The 22,778-nt window shown below is 49.2% G+C and overlaps 1 protein-coding gene across 5 annotated transcripts in view; it reads left to right on the forward strand.

Moving 5' to 3' along the window:
- The window catches only part of ACP3 (acid phosphatase 3), a 200,264-nt gene that overhangs the window by 45,400 nt on the left and 132,086 nt on the right, over positions 1-22,778 (forward strand). The window contains exon 1 of one of the 5 annotated variants that reach the window (XM_073678091.1): positions 9,840-10,153. The exons of 2 other annotated variants lie outside the window; for them this stretch is intronic. In XM_073678091.1, coding sequence (XP_073534192.1) covers positions 10,060-10,153 — 94 coding nt within the window. In that variant the 5' untranslated portion in view covers positions 9,840-10,059. Of the gene's footprint in view, positions 1-9,839; positions 10,154-22,778 lie in introns of those variants that run through there. 2 more of the 5 variants (XM_073678092.1, XM_073678093.1) reach the window with 2 other exon arrangements.

Below are 22,778 nucleotides of genomic sequence, written 5' to 3' on the forward strand. Positions count from 1 at the left end.
GTGGGCTACTTTTACCCGCCTCTAGCAAGGTAGCCAGAAGAGTACAATTAGTTGGGGAGGCCTACAACTCCGCCTGGCCAGGGGAGATCCCATCTGCTCACGGACTGACCAGGCCCCGATCGCTAGCCAGTACTCCGGGAGGGTCTACCTTTGTCATCCGTAAAGACCCTGAACTACACCGCACCGTCTCTGAGTGGTTCCTGCTACCTGCATGCTATTCTGCTACCCCCTTCAAACACGTCGGCTGCCCTGAGGCCATACCCCTCCCGTTGGGGGTTATACCATCTACGCTGCACAATCGTACCACCGGCCTCAGCGGTCTGCCCTGCAGCGGCGGCCTCATAGCCGCATTCAACGGGTGGCGTAGTCGAACACCGTACCATCTTCTGCTAAACTCTGCCACTCAGCTTGACTCCCTGGGCACGGACCGGGTCACCGCCACGAGACTACTACCCCTATCAGATCCGGCTCCGGGTAGGCTCCCGCGTGCGCAACGCTGCGCGACTCAGGCCCAGGGGCGCGTCAACTTTGGCGTAGTCGGCAGGATTTGAACCTGCGCGGGGAGACCCCCGGGTACTGCGTACCTGAAAGAAGACTGTTAAACTTACCTGTGGTGAAGATTCCCGCCATCCGGCGCCATCTTCTGCCTTCTTCCCGCCATCCGTGAAGTTTTCCCGCCATCCGGCGCCATCTTCTGCCTTCTTCCCGCCATCCGTGGAGTTTTCCCGCCGTTGGACGCCATCTTGAAGACGCCGCGCGGGAAGAAGAGGGGCGTGGACTCTGAAAGCGCGCGAGAACTGAAGACCCGCCTCACGTCAGGACGTTGCGTAAGGTCCTGGAAGGAGCCCAGCAGACGCCGACGTCACAGGAGCGCGACGGAAGGTCCTCAACCCTGACGATCCACTGCGGAACCGCGGCCTACGGAAGAGGATCATTGCAAGGTAGGCCACGGTCCACTAGGGGGGGAGGAGGATGTCGGATACGGAGGAGAGCTTCACAGCCACCGCCAGCGCCGCCGCTGCTGCGGTCATGCCTTTCACCATGCCCTATATCCCGGGGGCAGCCTGGCTACCCCAGTACTCAGGGAAGTCACATACCCTGAATGACTTTAGAGAAAAGCTGGATAGCCTCTTCCAGGTGTACCCCCTCACAGAAGAGCAAAAAGTGAGCAACCTGGTGGCCCAACTAACCGGGGCAGCCCAAAGGGAGGTAAAGTCCTGGCCACCTGGGAGGAGGACTGTCGCAGGGATATTAACCCGGCTGAAGGACACCTTTGATACCCGCACCTCAGCCGAGATTAAGCTTAGATTCTACGGGTGCAAACAGCGAGCACATGAGAATATAAGGGACTATGCACTAAACCTACAAGAGGCCCTGAGAGCCATTAAGCAGACCGACCCTGACGGCGTGGGAAACGAGGACAGGCTGTTGACCGAACAATTTATAGAGGGACTATATTGCAATGCCCACCGAACCCAGTTGCGGGCAATGGCCTTACAGGATCCTCATCTGGGATTTGCACAGTTCAAGGACAGAGCCATCCGGGTGCTCCGAGAACCGGCACCGGGTGGCATGGTGACCCACAGGCGCCCTACTACCGCTTACCACCAGGAGGCGGCGCCCTTGTCGGCAGGGCCTGTGGGAGCTGACGCGCAGGCTTTGAACAATGACCCGGCTCCAGACCTGCACCATCAGGTCCAAGAGCTAGCTAAAAGCGTTGCTGCGCTAACCCGAACTGTGCAGTCTTTACAGGTTTCTGCTCCAGGGAAGATCCAGCTGGCATCCGGACCGGAGGACATCCCGTGGCGTCGACCAAGGAGGACCCCACCGGCCAGAGGAAGACCCAGCGACTGATACAACGAGGACGGACAACCCATCTGCCGCCGCTGCAATCAACCCGGACATATGGCAAGGTACTGTCCTTTAAACTGGAACAACCTGGGGTAGAGGGCCAACCCCCAGGAATAAGATCACCAGGCCCATCGAACTGGCGTGACAAATACATGGGAGGACGTCCAGTCTTGCCTGTGGTACTGGATGGCATTCCTATGAGTGCCCTACTGGACACCGGGTCACAGGTCACCACCATCCCGTACGTGCTCTTCAAGCAGTACTGGAATGACTCGGATATAACCCGCTACCCTGACGACGACTTGAGTATCATTGCCAGCAATGGTCAGCCCGTGCCACAGATCGGATTTAAAGAGATGACCATTAAAATCGGTAGAGTCGAACTGGCAGTACAGGGACTGATCATTGTAGACATTGACAAGCGCGAGAGTCACCCAAAGATAACTCTAGGAACTAATGTAATTGAAAATTGTCTTGCAGAGGTGATTTTCATTTTACAGCAGGTTGCCAAGAACGCCAGCTCCGGCCAGCAGCGAGTGCTCCTAAAAGAGATCCGGGCACTGATGCGACGGCAACAGGTGGAACTTTCCGGTGGTGAGATTGGTAGCGTGAGAATGTGTGACCCTTTCCCTATTGCCATGCCCCCGAAAAGTGAAATTTATGATTTGGTGCCGGGCAGCTATTGGTCTGAGAGGTAGAGATTACCAGGCAATGGTAGAACCAGTCTACTCAGACAGTAGGCCCACCATTTTGACGGCACGGGGGGTGGTTGATGTACGCCATGGGAGGGTGCCCGTTCGCATAATAAATATCGGGAAGAGGGAAGTATACCTGCCCCGGTATGCCACGCTAGCCAAATTGTATACCATCGACCAAAATTCTGTACAGTCAGTGGAACCCTTGCCTCCATCTCACCTAGAGGAAGGTAACGGCTCTAAGAAACCAATGGAGGACTGGTGTCAGCAACTACATTTGGGAACTGACTCCACTCCCTCACACCAGAAACAGGGAGTCTATCGGGTGGTTCAAGAGTACGAGAGAGTGTTTAGTAAACACCCATTAGACTTCGGGCGAGTAAAGGGGGTAGAACACCACATCCCCACGGGAGACCATCCTCCCATAAAGGAGAGATACCGACCCGTACCCCCTGCACACTACCAACACGCCAAGGGGATGCTTAGAGACATGAAGGAGGCTGGAGTAATCAGGGATAGCTGTAGCCCCTGGGCAGCTCCACTAGTCTTGGTTAAAAAGAAGGACAACACCATGAGAATGTGTGTAGATTACCGGAAAATCAACCGTATCACACACAAAGATGCGTACCCCTTACCAAGGATAGAGGAGTCTTTGGCTGCTTTAAAATCTGCTAACTTCTTCTCTACCTTGGATCTCACTAGTGGGTACTGGCAGGTTCCTGTAGCAGAGGCGGACCGGGAGAAGACCGCATTCACCACCCCGATGGGACTTAGCGAGTTTACCTGCATGCCGTTCGGACTCTGCAACGCACCAGGAACCTTCCAACGATTGATGGAATGCTGTCTGGGACACCGAAACTTCGAGACGGTCCTGTTATACCTGGACGATGTCATCGTCTACTCCAAGACCTACGAGGACCACCTGAAACACCTGGCAGAAGTGTTCGAAGCCCTGGCAAACTACGGCCTAAAGGTGAAACCCTCCAAGTGTCACCTCCTGAAACCAAAGGTGCAGTACCTGGGACACGTGGTGAGTGCTGACGGAGTGGCTCCCGACCCTGATAAGATCACCGCAATTAAGGAATGGCCAAGCCCCTCCAGCGTAAAGGAAGTGCGGCAGTTCCTCGGGTTGGTAGGCTACTACCGAAGATTCATTCCCGGTTTCACCAAAAAGGCAGCTCCTATGCAGGACCTCCTGATAGGCCAGTCCAGGAAGGCCAAGAACCAGAAGCCGCCCTTCAGATGGGAGAAGCTGGAAGAAGAGTCCTTCCGCCAGCTGAAGATGGCCCTCACGGGGAATGAAATCCTGGCGTACCCTGATTACAGCCAGCCCTTTATCCTCTACACCGACGCAAGTAACGTCGGGCTAGGAGCCGTACTGTCCCAGATCCAGCAGGGGAAAGAACGGGTAATTGCTTACGCCAGCCGAAAACTGCGACCCACCGAAAGAAACCCTGAGAATTACAGCTCATTCAAGCTAGAGTTCCTGGCAGTGGTGTGGGCAGTCACCGAACGCTTTAGGCACTACCTTGCCTCTTCCCGGTTCACCGTGTACACGGATAACAACCCGTTGACACATCTGGACACTGCAAGACTCTGTGCCCTGGAGCAGAGATGGATGGCCCGCCTGTCCAACTATGAGTTCACTATCAAATACCGGGCAGGACGCTCCAATACCAACGCGGATGCCTTGTCCACAATGCCAAACCTACCGGACGTAGGGGAAGATCCAGAGGAACTGGAAGAAGTTGAACTCCCCGCGTTCCACCGTCATGGGACTATCCAGTATTCCCACCGTGTAAGGGGTAAGCAATCCGCTACGTTCAACCCCTTACCTCATTACAACTGGGCGGAAACGCAAGACAGTGACCCCGCCGTCCGACTGGTGAAGGAGATGCTGACTCAGCCAGATGCCCGCCTTGACTCAGACGCTCCGGAGGAGGCCAAGCAACTGTGGGTTGAGAAGAGTCGACTGTTCCTTTACAAGGGGAAGTTGTGCCGCAGAATGGTTAACTCCCGGACGCATGAACTGATCTGGCAAGTAGTGGTGCCAAGAAGAGACGCGGCTATGGTACTGGAGGCATACCACAACGGAGCTGGGCACTTCGGATGGAAGAAGCTGGAGTTCCTGCTGCGCGGGCGGTTCCATTGGGTAGGCATGAGAGGAACCATCGAGAGGTGGTGCAGAGACTGTGGCCCATGCAACCTAAGAAGGAAGGACCGTGCTAGCCAGAAGACTCCCCTGCAGTCCATCGTCACCAAGCAGCCGTTGGAACTGGTAGCCTTGGATCATGTAAAACTGACCCCCAGCAGAAGTGGCTACGTCTATGCGTTAACCATCGTGGATCACTACTCCCGGTTCTTGGTTGTCGTCCCCGTCAAGGACTTAACGGCTCAAACAGCAGCTAGAGCCTTCCAGCAGCACTTCTGCCGTCCACACGGATACCCAGAGCAGGTGCTGACGGACCAGGGACCTGCCTTTGAAGCGGAGGTCTTCCAGGAGTTCTGCACTCTGTATGGCTGCCGGAAGATAAGAACAACACCCTATCATCCACAAACCAATGGACTCTGCGAGAAAATGAACCAGGTGGTGATAGACCTTTTGAAAACATTGCCCCTGGAAGAACGCAGTCTGTGGCCTGAGAAACTGCCTGATCTGGTGGACCTATACAACCACATCCCTGTAGGTTCTACCAACTGTACCCCGGCTTACCTAATGAGAGCAAGACCTGGTAAGCTGCCTGTTGACCTGGATATGGGAGTCCTGACACCCCGAGGACCAGAAGCAGACTGGGACACAGAGAGGCAGCAGCAGTACCGGAAAGTACAGGAGAGCGTGGAGCGAAGTCTCTGTCAAGCTAGAGAAAGACAGGAGAAGACTTACAACCAGTATGCTCCCGCTGTTCCCCTGGTACCTGGAGAGCAGGTCTTGAAGAGGAAGAGACGGCTCCACAAGTTGGACGACCAGTGGGAGAAGGACCCGTACACCGTACTGCCCTCAAGCCATGAGAACCCGAAAGTCTGCACAATCAGTAAGGATGGAGGAGAAACCACAGCCATTGTATCCCGAGATCACTTGAAGTGTCCCGAACAGCTACGGAACCCTGAAGAAGAACAGGAAGACCCTCGACCCGCAGAGGAAAGGGAAGATATGGTCAGTACTGTGCTCGGAGACTTCCCTCGGTCTTGGACTCAAGTCAATGGTGCTGTTGTGGTACCCGTCCTCACCTTCCTCCAACCAGCATCTCAAGTACCTACGGAGAAACAGGTAGAGCTGGAAGAGCAGCCGGTCCAGGAGGCAGAAGACCCCACACAAGCAGACCAGGAGGATCAACCCTCTGCTTATAGTGAGCCTGCCGTGCCCCTAGTGAGCCAAAGAGCTCGTAGACAGCTGCCCAGTTTACCTTTGACAGCCCCTACACCCTGTAACTCAGGACCAGTCAGTCAGCTCCGTAGGTCTACTAGGGTCACTAGAGGCCAGTTGCCCGTACGTTGGAGGATTTAAAGTGCTCAAACTGTTTTATTTGTATTTACTTGTTTATTGTTGCTTGTGAATAATTGTGTATTTCTAGTTATTTTATAGGTGTCGTTTATGGATTATCCGGAATCCTTTGTACATATGTTTGGAGCGTAACCCAGGAACGGACTAAAGACTGTTAAAGACTCGGGGCAGGACAGACCCCTACCTGGTTACGGCTCCCTGTTCTTTGGTGAAATGGACACCCTTGTTTTCTTCAAAAACTGCACCCGGTTGCGGACACGCCGTGACCATCCTAATGTGTTTTTCTTTATTATGCTGTTTCTGTTTATACTTGTTATGTTTACAAAAATATGTTTAGTCCCGGAGTACTAAATTTTACTAGGGGGGAATGTGGCACCCCAGGGGTCTGGTTTCCACAGTAATAGCAATATTACGTCTGAGAGCAGGTGGGAGGTCTCCTGGTCAGGAATCCTATGCATGCCACACCTCCTGCCCAGTCCTGGGAGGGGAAGAACTTCCCCTATATAAACTGGGGCTGAGGCAGGGTTAGAGAGGAGAGAAAGAGGAGAAGAAGAGTCCCAGACAGAGACATAGTCTGGTCTGGAGAGGAGCAGCTATAGGAATGAAAGATCAGGAGCTCAGTGGGAGCAGTGCTAAAAGGAGTCAGGGGCTGGAAGCTGTAGAGCTCGCCCTGATTGAAGAGTTCTCACCGGACCCGGAGTCCGAGGCTGTGGGGACTAATCCTTACCCAGCAGCAGAAACCGACCGGCAGGGGATTTCAGGTCCTCTGGCCAAGAAACCCGAAGGCACGGTCACACGCAAGGGACCAGCATCGCCGTCGTGGAGCGGAAGCTACCAGAAGGCCCCGAGTCACCGGCCATACGGGTGAGCACCACATGGTACACTCAGGGACGTGGGCTACTTTTACCCGCCTCTAGCAAGGTAGCCAGAAGAGTACAATTAGTTGGGGAGGCCTACAACTCCGCCTGGCCAGGGGAGATCCCATCTGCTCACGGACTGACCAGGCCCCGATCGCTAGCCAGTACTCCGGGAGGGTCTACCTTTGTCATCAGTAAAGACCCTGAACTACACCGCACCGTCTCTGAGTGGTTCCTGCTACCTGCATGCTATTCTGCTACCCCCTTCAAACACGTCGGCTGCCCTGAGGCCATACCCCTCCCGTTGGGGGTTATACCATCTACGCTGCACAATCGTACCACCGGCCTCAGCGGTCTGCCCTGCAGCGGCGGCCTCATAGCCGCATTCAACGGGTGGCGTAGTCGAACACCGTACCATCTTCTGCTAAACTCTGCCACTCAGCTTGACTCCCTGGGCACGGACCGGGTCACCGCCACGAGACTACTACCCCTATCAGATCCGGCTCCGGGTAGGCTCCCGCGTGCGCAACGCTGCGCGACTCAGACCCAGGAGCGCGTCACAACTGTGCCTAGCTGGGTTTATGGATAACCAGTTAGGTGTTTTGGTACCCCTAGCAAAATATTACTCTTACCTATTGTCATAAAGTTTAGCAGTAAGATTGTGGAGGGTTATGCTTTTGTTGATTGCGGGGCTAAGAAGTTTTTGGAATGTTGCCATGGCCAAGGAGTTGGAGGTCCCTCTTATCTCCTTGGATGCTTCTAAAACATTATCTTCTCTTGATAATTCTCCCCTTGCCCAGAGTATTGGGTATCGCACCGCTGAACCAGCATCTATCACCACAGGTTGTCTGCATAAAGAAGATGCATGCCTTTTTTTAGGTCTCCCTTAGCCTAACACAACCCTATTATTGACTGGCAAAGGGGGATATTGTTAAGTGGTCCTCCAACTGTCCAATAATCCCTTTGTGTTATCCATCCTCCTAAGGTAGTAGGTTCCACCTCCCAGGTTCCATGGTATGTGGCAGAGTTCCCACGGGTGTTCTCCCAGAAATTACCTCCACATAGAACTTATGACTGTTCCATCCAGCTCCTTGAGGGGGCAAAGTTAGGGCAGAATTTTTAAACTGTCAAAACCCGAGAGGCAATCTATGAGAGAATATATTGGGTAAAATTTGAAAAATGGGTTAATCCGCACTTCTAAATCTCCGGTTGGAGCAGGGTTCTTTTTTGTGGCCAAAAAGGATGGCTGTTTGAGACGGCATATTGACTTTTGTGAGCTCAATAGCATAATGGTACGTAATCAGTACCCTCTCCCCTCATCCCTGACATCTTTAACCAACGAGTGTGGGCAAGTTGAATTTAATTTTTCGATCTCTTACCTCCCTGGGACCAAGAATGTTCGGGCAGATGCTGAGTGTTTGTCCTAGTGATTCTGAAATTAAGGAACCTGATTTCATTTTTCCAAAGGGCATTGTAGTCTCTTCTGTCAATTTGGCTTGGGAGTTGTTAAGGCTTAGGGGATGGCTCTGTCCAGCACACCTCATAATAAATTATTTGTTCCGATGCAGTTATGATTGGGCTTACTCAGATAATGTCATGACTCTGTCACAGCGGCCCACTTGGGCATTAAGGGGACCTGTTACCTGTTGAGCAGAAAGTGTTGGTGGCCCATCCTTGGGTAATGATGTTGAAGCTTATGTTTAGGCATGCGAGATCTCTGCCAGGAACAAGGTGCCCCGCGTCGCCCCGGCAGGGAAACTTCCCCCTTTGCTCATTCCTGTACATCCTTGGTCCCACATATCCATGGACTTCATTACGAATCTCCCTGAATCCAAGGGTATGACTATGTGGGTTATTGTGGACCTATTTTCGAAACAATGCCATTTGGTTCGTTTTGGCTCAGTTGCCCAGTGCGCAGGACTTGGTAGATTTGTTCCTTGTTCAGGTGGTAAGATTACATGGGTTTCCTATGACTATTATCTCTGATCATGGGTCCCAGTTTATCTCTGGAGGGCTTTCTGTAAATGCCTCGGGTCAGAACTCTCATTTTCATCTTCATACCATCCTCAAACTAATGGGCAAACAGAGCAAACCAACCAGTGTCTTGAGATCTAAGATGTTTTGCTCCCATACTCAGCATGATTGGGGATCAAACATAGCAGAGTTCGCCCTAAATAATAGACACCACAAGGGCTTGGGAATGTCTCCCTTCTTCTGTAATCTAGGATTCCATCCTAGGTCTCCATGTTTTGAGGGAGGGGACGATGTACTTCTGGCGGTCTCTGCTACTATCCACCACCTCCAAAAGGTTTGGTGGGAAGTCCGTATCCATCTCAACAAAGCAGAGGAGAGCATAAAGAGGCATAAGTCTAGAGCACTTACTTTTAACCCCTTAGTAGTGCTAAACAATTGTGTTAGACAGATGGAGACCCTTTTATCTATCCTCTTACACAACTGCATGGACAATCATGGCGATCAATGCAGCTACCAGGAAAATGTCATGTCGACAAGTGAACATTCAAAAATCTCCTGCAATAAGGAGTGTGAATGAGTCCTACATTTCTGGAAAATCTGTAGCCCTGACATTTTAGAAAGTGCTCTGTTTCTGAACAGCTCGGCAGTGGGCATTTCGTTTTTGCCACAGATTTTAGAAGGCTATTTAAAGGATTCATTCACACACAAGAATTAAGCTTTGATACTATTTTCTACTCTTAAACATAAATGACATGCTAACACTTTCCCTTTAACTATAAAAGTACCGAGCTAAGAGCACCCAACTAAAATATTAATTTACCTAAGAAAGCAGAGATTATGTTTTTCATGAGGTGCTCGGATCTAGCTACATTTACAGTGGTCCCTGTGAAGTTAAACTTTACTTGTAGGTGCTTAGACTTTGTACATTAGGCAATCTGTGGAGTGTGATATGGAAGTGATAGCTATCTATCACTAACATACAGGAAAGACTCAGGTGAAACCTTTCTTCTAGAGGTGAAACACTCAGTTTATGAAATCACTTATTATTCCTTTCATGTTGGCCCCACCCTGCTTCTCTTAAGCATGTCACCTATTGTCTAAGGAGCCTGCTAGATCTACCTGTTCAGCGAGCTTAAATCTACGCTATGTCTCCTGCAGAAATCAGTGTGAGCCATTCAAGATGGTTTTTATCGTGTTATTTTTTTCTCACTATTATGTGTTTTCTTGTATTTGGCCAAGCAAGTGCAGAGAAGAAGCTGAAGTTTGTAGCTCTGGTGAGTATGGAGATTGCATTACGGTTATTTTACTCCTATAGGATCTAGCGACTTATAACTATAGCAGAGCTGAAGCTGTCACCTATCACTTTCTTGGCTGCATTGTTTGTGCATTTCTATAACAGTGGTAAAAAATGCAGTAATCTGATCTGCAGCCCCATGTAAATTACATATAACACAGTAGTATTTAAAAATTAGTCAGGTCATCAGTATTTTACCACTAAAATAACAAAATATTTGCCATATTCATGCACTAGATAGTTGTTTTTATAATTCCATTTCTATTATTGTGATCTACGATAAAAAAACAAAATTGGATATATTGTGATTTTTATTGCTCTATTTTAGTGAGATGTACTTTTATTTTTGCTGATTACTATTTGTACTTTGCTGGTATTCCTGCATAGTAGACACAGTGTGAAGCTGCCAATAGACATTTTTTTGGTTATTTTGTGTTCGTTTGAAGGGATACACAAATGGCAGAACCTGGGGCAAGGTCAATGAATGACATTTTACTGCAAAATTGTAACACACATTATGGTTTGTATGCAGAGGTGGACACAGACATAAGAGGACCCCTGAGCAAAAATAGTATATGGGCCCATTGCAGTCCAGTACTTTATCATAATTTCTCATTTATCATAATGCATTTCTGTATGTGGCTGTGACTGAAGCTGCTTGCAGTGTTGGAGGTGGAAATGAGCCCCTACATTTGGACCCCTGTGTAGCTGCACAAGTTGCACTAATGGTATGTCCGTCCCTGGAGTAGTATGGTATCTCACCTCAGAGTAGCAAAACAATTTCTAGATAGTTTGCATTGATCAGATAACTTATCTCTGTGCTTTTAAAGGAAATATATCAGCCATTTTTCCTGTGTAATCAGAGAGCAGCATAATATAGGGCCCGATTCCAGCAATGTGTCACTTACTGGATTGCTTGAAGTAGTTTTGATAGAATCCCTGTTTTCTCTGCTGTAGATGTAGCAGTGCTATGAATGCTGAGCCCGGTATAACCCCGCCCACACCCTTGATAGGCAGATTCCCGTGCATTGTACATTGTCAGCAAGCTGCTAATCAGTGTTGGGGGTGGGGTTACACAGATTAGCATGACTGCTATGCAGAGACTATGCTATGAGACCTAGTCAGGCAGTGATAATCTCCAGCTGATTAAATAATGATTGTATTGAAACTACAACACACAGCTTGGTAAGTGACACACCCCTGGAATCAGGTTCTCTTGCCCTATATTATGGTGCTATCAAATTAAATAGCAAAACTTGCTGACATATTACCTTTAATGTCTTTCAATATGTATGTACACTTAGGGCCCATATACATTGCCATTTCCAAGTTGTTAAACAATTGTTAATTGGATACAAGCTGATCAATTATGTTTAGACAAGGCAATCAGAAATCTATGAGCACAGAATGATCATTAATACAATCGTTCTGTGTACATAGAGTACCATGTTATTGGAAGTCCATCACTTGTTTGCACAGGACGATATGTGGCCAACAATGATTTTTGAGACTGCTTAAAAATCATTGCATACAACAAATGAGCACTTTGCTCGTTCGTTGGGCATTTGCCCATCTGTTTAGATAGGCCAATAATTGAAAATGAGCGTTTCTACAAATTCTTCATTGCAAATTGGGTTTATTAGCAAAATGTACAAATTTTATGAAACAAGAACAGTTGAAATAGCTCAACATAACTAATATAACAGCTGGTTTCTCCAAATTCAACACAAAATACCACTTGCTGTCTCCGAAATATACAATCCCTTCATGACAAATGTCTTTAGTAATTATTAGAGCACCTTTGATTGTTATGATCTGATTCAAACATGATGCATAGCTAAATATTAGCTTCTGGTAGCGTTTCTGAGGAATCTTAGCCCATTGCCTATGAACGATGGCTTCTAGTTCACTAATTTTCTTGGGCTGCCAAGTGATCCAAAAATTTAAGAGGTGAGATAATTGTCTTGCAGAAACAGGAAAATGCTACAGAAAGGTTGCATAGGCATTGAATGTACCCAGGGATACATTTGAATTTATAGTTCACAAGTTTAAAGTTAAAGGATCACTGGATATGCTACTTGATGTAGCAGAATAAGGAAGTTAATGTATCACTGCTGCCACCAAATTGCTGAGGAGGCAGGTGGTCAAAACCCTCAAGAGATGGCAAAAGATCTGTTGGCAGTAAGCACTGAGATTTCAGTTCACACAGTAAGGCGCTAACAAAACGCTGAAGTTCTCTAAGCTCAAACTTTAAGACATATTCTACTGACCCAAAAAAATTCAAGAAAATTCAGCTCCAATATGCTCCAAACCATAAAAGTAAGCTGTCGATCTTTAGGGTTTCTGTTCTTTGAAGCAAGTAAACAAGACTAGAACTCTTTCAGTCTGTAGGAGGAGAATGAAGCTTGGGGATAATTGTACTTTCCAACAAGACAATGATCCCAAGAATACCGCAAAGTCCACCAAGACTTGATTTCAGAAAAAGTCCTGGAAGATTCTGGAGCAGCAGTCATATTTGACTGACTTGCACCACATAGAAAAATGTATATGTAACAAGTATGTCGGTACCAGCCTCCTCTGTTTCGTCTTCTGTCTTCGGACGCCACCACAACTTCATTGCGAGTGATGCAGTGTGACAACGTGGTAGTTTTGCTTTATTCCCTGGGATTTGTGGTTCTGACCAAGCAGGGAGCATTAGGGTTAATATGTAGCTTGTTTAGTATTGTTCTCCCCCAGGTGTGTCCTCTATTTAACCTGCTGAATCTCTGTATACCACAGCAAGTTATAAATACTTCTTTATCTGGTTCACACTTGTGGGCTCTGCTCCAGTAATTCTAGTGGTTATTCCTGTTTCAGACCTCAGCCAGTTTAATGAGTTTTCTTCTGAAGATCTTGTCCCTTTTCTGTACCTTCTGGTTCTTACCCAGTGACCTGACTTTCCGGACAGTCTTGCCCATCGGCCAGCAGCTCCTCCAATAACTCATCCCAGGGTCCCTGTGTAAGTCCACATCCCTGTACTGGTGTTAAAGGGTGAAGGCTATGGCTCCCCATTGACCTGATTTATAGAGTAGCTTGTGCGAAGCCTGCTGGTGGAAACCCTATTTAGCGCACGAACAGAGCCACTTTACAGTATGGAATTTGAAAAAGGCTGCTACAGTACGGAATGGGCTAAGATTCCTCAGGAACACTGCCAGAGTCTGGTGTCTGGCTAGTCATCATCTTTGCAGCAGGTCATAACAGCCAAAGGTGCTCTATTACACTAAGTACTAAAAGCGTTTTTCATGAAGGGGGTTGAATAATTCTGGGACTGCAGTACTCATTAAAATTTTAATTTTTTTGTTGAATTTAGAAAAAATACTTTATGTTAGTTGTGTTGCTGTATTTAAATTGTTGTTGGTTTATTGCAAACTGTAGAAAGTTTCTTAATGAATAATTTAGAATGCAGCTGTAAACTATTTGGAAAATGGAGCAAACACCCCAAGGAGAACAGTATTATTTCACGAACAACCATTTTATTTTCAGCATAAGCAGCTATTTATCTCAAGTTTGAGGCTTTCATTAGATGCAGCCCGCGTTTGCCAACATTTTATAATGTATTTAAAAACATATCTCATGTGTTGTGTGTCACCCAGGGAGATATAGGGGACTCGATACCCGGGCCTTTTACCTTGCTTAGGATGTCACGGCAGTCGGCTCCCGGGCCCATACTCTGGGGTCTCTCTTGAAAAAGGGGTTTTTAGTGTATGGTTTGTTTCTTGACGCCACCTGTTGTTTCTGGTAATGGTTACCGGTGCTGCTGCAGACCTCCGGGGGTGATGAAATGGCAGCTGGGATGTTTCTGCTCCCCACAGGCGGAGCGGACCCCCGGGGCAGAGTTGATGGAAGGGATGCAGGTGAGAGATGGCCAGGTCAAGGGGAATGACGGACATGTACACAAGGGGTTCGCTTCAGTACCTTTACTGGTGTAACGGCAGGTATGGTCCAGGGTACTTGCTAGGAAGGGTGCACTTCAGGACTTCTCCCCAGTGAGCGGGTATAAGGCCTCCTGATCCGTGTCTCCCTCTCTCTAAGCTTCTAGCCAGCCTGAAACTTGGCCTAGCTTCTGTGTTGTGTTGCTCTCTCACCTGACCGCATGGTAGTAGGACCTTTCCTTGGCAAGCACTATCCCTGGACGCCGGGGCCTTCGTGGTTCCTAGTCCTGTTATTGCTTGTAGCTTCAGGATGACCAGGGGTCTGGAAGCCTCCTGGTAAGCCGATAGTTCCTACTGGGTATAGAGGACCCTGTAGGCATGGACCCGGTGTCCGGTTTGTGTCTTGGGGGTGAGCCTATGATGCTCTTCTGCCCCCTCAACTCCTCTCTCCTCTCCTCTTTGCCTCCTTCCACACTCGGGGCCCTCAGAACACAGCAGCAGACGTGCTGCTCCTTCACTGGTCTCAGCGCCAGCACGCTTCTAACTGACTGCCTAACTCCACCCTCCATATATATATCCCTAACAGGGCTCCCTCTGGTGGTCTGAGGTGGAAGGCTGCATGTAATGAGGGCCTCTTGTGGAGAAGTCCATCCATGCACCCTTTTGGGTCCTGTGGTACCTGTGAACAGCAGAGTGCCACATATGCATGTTCTTTGCAGAAGGCTCCTGTATAGAAAAATGCAGACTACTCTTTGCCATAAAGCAAAAAAAATCCATATGCAGAATCTGTCATTCAAACGGGAAACTGTAGATGTGTTGGATGTCTGGTCCAGGAGCTTCCCTGTGCATTCTCTAATTGCAGTGTGAGTATAGTCCAATGAGCAAGCAAGTCTACAAGTCAATAAAATTGCATTACCACTAGCGTCCATGGCGATATCGGGTTCTCCGTGCCTAATAACCACAAAGTTTATGCTACCTAGGCACCGAACAATACACATCCATATTCAGGTATTTAGTAACAAAGCCTATAATTGCATTTGCAAAACCAGTTCTGTAAAAGATTTGTTATTAGGTAGTGCAGGAAAGTATAATGGTTTTATTGACTTTCTCCCTCTTATCTTTATAATAAGAAATATACATGATTTCCTTCTTTTAACTATATAGAACTTGTGAGAATGGCCTAATATACATCTGTGTAGCACCAAAGACCTACTGTGACCTACTGTGACTTTCTGTGACTTGGTTGAGGAAAATTAATCAATTCAAATAATTTGTCAATAAAGTCCATAAAATACAGAAGAATTCACAATTATTGACACAAAAGCAAACTTCAAACCTAATTGACTAAATTAAGTGGTCATTGAGCTGCCAAATATGTGCACACAGAGAGAGCTCTTCACAGGATGATACTTGAGCAGTGGGTCACAGTAAAAATAAAAGTAGTTTTTCTGAAAGACATGAATGATTATGTATACCACTAACTAAACTGAGACCCAAGACCAGAATATATACTCAACCCTCATGCTCCAGGCTCACATTCATTCTTCACACCCATAGGCATCCATCAATTCACAGTAAAAATAGCTATCGCACTTTCATACTATGTGTAGTGTGGAGTCTGTCACTTTCCACCTGATCTCCATGAGTAGTGTGGTTTCTGTCAGTCTCTACTTGCCCTTCATGTGTAGTGCATGATCTGCCAGTCTTTACCAGTACTACAAATGTAGCACCCCGAGGGCTCGGCTGCTACAGGGGTATTGCACCTCAGACCAGAGGTGTGATATTCCACTCCCGGGTAAGGATGGAGTGTGGACCAGGACTCGTTTAGCTGCATGCACCACACACACCCCATTTCCGAGGGACAGCTCAACGGTGCTCCCACAGAAGTGCAGGCACGACAGCTTCTGTTCCTGGCTGGAGTGGGGAGGGGGGTGGAATACCCAGTGGTGTAGGAGCAGATAGGGTGGGTCTCTGGGCATAGGCAGGAGCCCATTGGTTGCAAGTCACCTGGGCTCGGGTGTCAGAAGGAGGTATAAAAGGTGGGCACCATCTTAGAACAGGGTTGAGTCCAGTTCAGTTCAGTGGAGACAGTCTGAGGAGAAGACAGGAAGCAGAGCCCCTGCATGGGCTCTGCTCTGCAGGTAGGCCTTGTCAGGAGGCTGGAGCCTGAGAGAGAGAGAGAAGAAGGAACAGAAAGGAAAGTAGGAAAGGAATTGGAACAGAGGAGAAAGGAAGCAAGGAACACAGAGAAAGGCCCAGAGACACGAGGACAGAAGGAACCCCATATGCCCAGAGGAGATACAGGGTGAAGGGTTGGCAGAACAGGTTACCGGAACCCAAATTGGTGGAGGTAACAGATTCCTCAGCCGAAGACCGGAGGTTTTTACCACATCTTGGTGCGACCCCTCACTACATCCACCAGAAAGGCATACCGTATAGGGTCAGGGAAACCGGAGAGAGGTTTCGCCAACAGAAGGCCCGAGGAAGCTGGACAAAGGTGGGTCACTGGTGGGGACGGCCAGAGAAAGGAAAGAGAAGGGAGCTCTGAACCACACTCCGGAATTGCCTGGGAGTTGACCGAGTCCCTCACCTGGTGGACGCAGCATGACTCGGGCGGTCCTAACTGCGCACAAGTGACCTGATAAAGAACTGTGAGTAAAGCATTGAAAACTGCAACTGCACGTCTCTGTGGTTCCTCGCCGCACCAGCACCATCAGTACTGGGACACTCACACCATCACCACCATCATCCACATTAGCTGCCCTGAGGCAATACTTCTCCCGTGGGGAGTCATCCCATACTCAGCTGCGCAAACAACATCAGCCTCAGCGGTCTGCAGCGCAGCGGCGGTCCCCACTGACCGCAATCCACGGGTGGCGTAGTCGGACAATTACAATACAAATAGACTGCCACTGATTTGACCACCCTGGGCATGGACCGGGTCACTGCCACACGGAGACTACAACCCCCAGCATCCTACAACAGGCCCGGTTCCGGGTTCCCCAGCACAGGCCCAGGGGGCGCGTCACATGTGTAGAGTGGGGTCTGTCACTTTACCTGCCTTCCATGTGTAGTGTGGGGTCTGTCATTCTCTACCTGTCCTCTATGTGCAATGCAGGATCTGTTAAGCTCTACTTGACCTACATGTGTAGTGCAGGGTCTGTCACTCTCTACTTGCCCTCAATATGTAGTACGGGGTCTGTCACTCACTAACTGCCTTTCTGGCCAACAAGGTCTGAGGCTTTGAAGGATCCTCCCTGCACTGAAAGTACCCTGCAATCACAGCTATAATTATAATTTTTTATTATTATATTATTATTTCTTTTATGGAAGGACACCAGAATCAGTGTGACAGCTATATTTGATAGGATGACATATCTGCTCAGATCTTTAAAATGTTACTCTCAAATAGTCTTTTGAGCAGCACACAGCTTTTCAGTCTCTTTCACTACCTGGTATCTGGCAGTGCTGGCACTCCTCTTTGAGTGACAGTTATTGTGAGCAGCACAACTGCATTATTAATAGAACTGTAAAGCTAAGCAAAAGTTCTGCTGTACCACATTCAGCCGTCAGTGTTCTGGAGTCTATCAGTACATTTACACATAGAGATAACAGGGCATTTGTACAAGCTCACAGCTCCAGACAGATTTATGTAGCATCGGCGTCTCTGCCCTCTGCCAGGCAGAGACGCCGTCCCCCTTACCGCCGCGGTTCTGCTCCGGCGTCTTCAGGCCTCCCTGCAGCTGCTGCTGGTGCACGCCGCTTCCCTGGCTCTGTGCTTAGGGCGCGCGCGCGCTCCCTCCCTCTTAAAGGGGCCGTGCGCCGTCCTAAAAAGGACTTTCCCTATAAAAGGCACCACCTCCAATATGGAGGTGCCCGTGCAAGGTTGTTGCTTTGTGTTACTTACTTTCCTTCAGCCCTCCGGTCCTCTGCAAGTCAGCCCTGTCCGCCAGCCTATTCTACAGTCCAGTCCGCCAGTCTGACTACTATCCAGCCCGACAGTCTGTCTTCAGTCCAGTCCGCCAGTCTGTCTATGGGCTCTGCCCACTCGCTTACCTGGAAGCACCTGCCTGTTACCTGCCGTTCCCGCCAGCCTGCTTTACCTGGAAGCACCTACCTGTTACCTGCCTGTTGCCTGCCGTGTCTGCCAGCCTGCTTTACCTGGAAGCACCCACCTGTTACCTGCCTGTTGCCTGCCGTGACCGCCAGCCTGCTTACCTGGTAGCACCTGCCTGTTACCTGCCGTGCCCGTCTGCCTGCTTACCTGGGAGCACCTGCCAGCTACCTGTTGTGCCCGCCAGCTTGCCTACCCAGAGAACTCGCCTGACTATCAGTCTAATCAGCCTGCTTGTCTACCCGGACCACCCGTCAGCCTGCCTGCCGAGCTCATCCGCTGTACCGGTCAGTTCCTGCCTCCTGACCTGTGGGAGTCACCTGCTCTCATACAAGGTCGGTCCCAGAGTGGCACCTGGTCCCTCTGCTCGGTTCCTCCCTGGTTCACGGAGTTGACTGAGCCGCCGTGCGACCTTGGTCGGGCCGAGTAGACACTTAGTCACGCCCCTCTGGTCCCTCCTTGCACCGCAGCACAGAGGTTCCACCACCCGGATGCATAACAATTTATAACAATATTTATAACAGCGTCTCTGCTAGTGTTGAGCCACCCCCGTAGTGTTCGAGTTCGGTTCGGTTCGTCGAACACCCGTGTGTTCGCCGCACTGTTCGTCGAACACCTTCGAACACCGTTAAAACCAATGGCAGGCAAACAAAAACACATAGAAACACATAGAAAACACCTTCAAAGGTGTCCAAAAGCTGACAAACTGCTCAGAAGACACAACTAACACATGGAAAAGTGACAAGTACATATAGTCATGCGAAAAGAAAAGAGGTGGAGGAGTAAAAGGAGGGGGAGACACAGATATAGGCATGTCATGCCCTTCTAAAATCCAAAAAGTGAGAAGCCGACACGGCCAGTCCGCTCCTGCCCGTGCCACCTCCGTGTCGCCGGGTTTGTGCCAGAGCCGCGGTGAACCCTGACGGCCAACCCACTCTCCCAATACTGGTGCCTGTCCGCTGGTGGGTCGAGCGAGCCCCCCTGTGGTGGAGGCAGCTCTAAGCTTTTTAATTTAAATTGTCTCTCTAATTTGAATGAATACACTTTAAATCCATTTACAAGGATCTATTGGAGGGCAAGTCTCATGCCAGCAGCCGCGTAATTCCAGCTCCAGTAGCGTCCACTAAAGCTGCTGCAGTTAAAAAGCTTTTATAAGGATCGAGCTCGGCTGTCCACCGTAAGGCATCCTACTGCCAGTCCCAGCCCCTATGCCTTGGGGTGCCTCCTGATGCTCTTCACTGAGTATCCCGTGGTCCCGAAGCATTTCCTTTGAAAAAAATTAAGTGTCCAAACTACAGGTGGTGTAGCTTGCTTAACAGCCAGGATAATCTGCTGACTAGCAGACACTGCTACTAGGCACAAAGTATTTCCTGGGCTAGATGCAGTTAAAAATTTGTAATTAGATACTCTCGTTGGATGCTGAGAAAGCATTCCATAGCGTCTCCTGGCACGCCATATATGATTCTCTTAAAAAGCTTGGGGTAGGGGTCTAGGTCCCTTTTATAGCCAAAATCACGGCCCTGTATCGCAATACGTCACCTAGGCTGAAGATAAATGGAACTGTAGCACCCTGAGGGCTCGGTTGCTACAGAGGTATTGCACCTCACCCAGAGGTGTGATATCTCACTCTCAGGTAAGGATGGAGTGTGGATCAGGACCCGACACCTGCATGCATTACACCACATTGCCGTGGGGCAGGGCGACTAATATGCCCCTGAGATGGGCACGACAGTCCCTGTCCCTTGTTGGAGTGGGGAGAGGGAACACTGAGGAAGGGGAACCCTGTAGTGCAGGAGCAGGGAGGAAGCAGTTCCTGGGTACATTGAGAAGGGAGTATAAAAGGTGGGCACCATCTTAGTTCAGTGCAGAGAAGTCTGAGCAGAAGTGGCAGGGAGCAGGGGCTCTGCATGAGCTCTGCCCCGGAGGCGGACCTAGTAACAGAGGCCCAGGCCTGGAAGAGGGAGAAGGAAGGAAGAGGAGCGGAGAAGGCTCCAGGAACGAAGGGATCCCAGGGGTGCGGACGGGCGAGTCGCCACCGCACGCCCGAATCCACCTGCGTGGAGGGGTCAGGCCAAAGGGGGAGACCGATCACAGAAACTACTGGAGGCAGGAAACGACCCTCAGCTAGAAACCGGAGGCTGTGACATTTTATGTGGTGCAGCCCCTCGCTACACCCGCTAGGAAGGCACCACATAGGGTCAGGGAAACTGGCGCCAAGTTTACCAAGAGGAGGCCCGAGGCAGCCGGACAGAAGGGTTGGTAAGAAAGGCCAGACAAAGGACACACAAAGGGGGTCCTGTGAAGCGCTCCAAAGTTATCTGGGAGTTGTCTGAGCCCCTCACCTGGTGAGCACAGTACGACATGGGCAGCCGTTACCTGCAGACGTGGTCTGGATAATAAGAACTGTGAGTAAAGGCCCTGGACTGCATCACTGACTCCGTGTCGTTACTGCTGCTGCCCTGCACCATCACCCCCATCCTCCGCATACACTGCCCTGAGGCTATACTCCTCCCGTGGGGAGTTATGCTACGCTCTGCTGCACCCACAACACCAGCCTCAGCGGTCTGCCCTGCAGCGGCGGTTCACTCTGACCGCAATCCACGGGTGGCGTAGTCGGACATTTAAACATCAAAACCACATAAATAGTTCCGCCACTGGTTTGACACCCCTGAGCCATGGAACCGGGTCGCCGCCACGGAGACTACAACCACCAGCATCCACCAAAAAGGGTCCGGCTCCGGGTTTCCCAAGGCCCAGGGGGTGCATCAGAACATTTTCATCACCTTTCACAATCACCCCTCTCTGTCCCCTCTCTTATACATCCTAGTGACGGAGCACCTGCTCTCATCAATTCGCCATAACCCCAATATTAGGTGGATTGAGGTGGGAGGCACCGAGTACAAGTGCTCTCTATTTGCTGATGATGTCCTAGTATATATCACTCAATCACATATATCCATCCATGCTGTTATGGCTGAAATAGATCACTTTGTTACATGGTCAAATTTTAAAATCAATGCAGCGAAGGCTGAGGCCCTCGATGTCTCCCTCCCCAAATCCATACAGGATTCCATCCAGTCCAACTTTCCCTTTGCCTGGCCCTCACAGGGTATCAAATACTTAGGAATTCCTATTCATAGAGACCTCTCCCATCTATGTTATCTTAATTTTGGGCCCTTTATTGAACAACTCCATACAGACCACGGTTTGCAAGTTAGAACTGTAAGATTCACTACGTGAACCACTGGTGTTTTGTGGAAAAGCACATGTACACTGTGTTCCAAATTATTATGCAAAAAGTGTTTAGGAGTGATAAGGGAAGAATTTGTTTGTTTGTCAGTTAAACTCATTGATGGTGATGTGTGTCAGGGCTCTTTATATCACTGTAAGCAATTGCAGACACCTGTGCTAATTAGTTTGGCAGGTGTGTCCAATGAAAGGCAAGACTACTTAAGAAGGCTGTCCCACATTATTAAGCAGCCTACATTTTCTGCCAAAATGGGAAAGAAAAAGGATGTGTCGGCTGCTGAGAAGCAACAAATTGTGGAGTGTTTAGGTCAAGGCATGACTACAATCAACATTGTGCGATGATCAGGATGAAGTGTCTTGGCAATCAAGAAGTATGTAGCTGATTCACAGTACACACGTGTGCGTGCTGATAAGGGCAAATTGAGGACTCTTTCCTACAGGCAATTACGTCAGGTTAAAAGCAGCGGCAAAAAAGCCTTGTCATAGCAGCAGACAAGTTTTTGAAGCTGCTGGTGCCTCCAACGTCCCCCGAGCAACAAGATGCAGGGTCCTTCAGAGGTTTACAGCTGTGCATACGCCATCCTGTCGACCTCCTCTATCCACTTCACACAAGCAGAAATGGCTCCAGTGGGCCAAACATTACATGAAGACTGATTTCCAAACTGTTTTGTTCACGGATGAGTGCCGTGCAATGCTCGATGGTCCAGATGGATGGAGTGGAGGATGGCTGGTTGATGGACACCCCACGCAAACACGGCTACAGCTCCAACAAGGAGGAGGTGGAGTAATGTTTTGGGCTGGAATCATGGGGAGAGAGATTGTCGGCCCCTTTAGGATCCCTGAAGGGGTAAAGATGAACTCCATAATGTATGTGGAGTTTCTCAAACAGCACTTCCTGCTATGGTTCAAGAAAAAGAATCGTGTATTCCACAGCAAGATCATTTTTATGCATGATAATGCACCATCTCATGCTGCACATAAAACATCTGCATCTCTGGCTGATATGGGCATAAAAGGGGACAAACTTTTGGTGTGACCCCCATGCTCCCCTGACCTCTACCCCATTCAGAACCTCTGGAGCATCATCAAAAGGAATGTCTATGATGGCGGGAGGCAGTTCACATCTAAGCAACAGCTCTGGGAGGGTATTCTGTCCTCATGCAAAACAATTGAAGCAGAAACCATCCAAAACCTGACAAATTCAATGGACGAGAGAGTTCAGAAGCTCCTTTCGAACAAGGGTTCCCATGTGAAAATGTAACATCACCTAGAATAAAGTTTTGAGTTGAAAACTGTTTGATTTCAGTTTCTAATAACCCGCTAAAGCTTAT

The sequence above is a fragment of the Phyllobates terribilis genome, unplaced genomic scaffold (genome assembly GCF_046119375.1).
Source record: "Phyllobates terribilis strain yellow unplaced genomic scaffold, ASM4611937v1 Scaffold_4__5_contigs__length_816908805, whole genome shotgun sequence".
Taxonomy (NCBI): Eukaryota; Metazoa; Chordata; class Amphibia; order Anura; family Dendrobatidae; genus Phyllobates; species Phyllobates terribilis.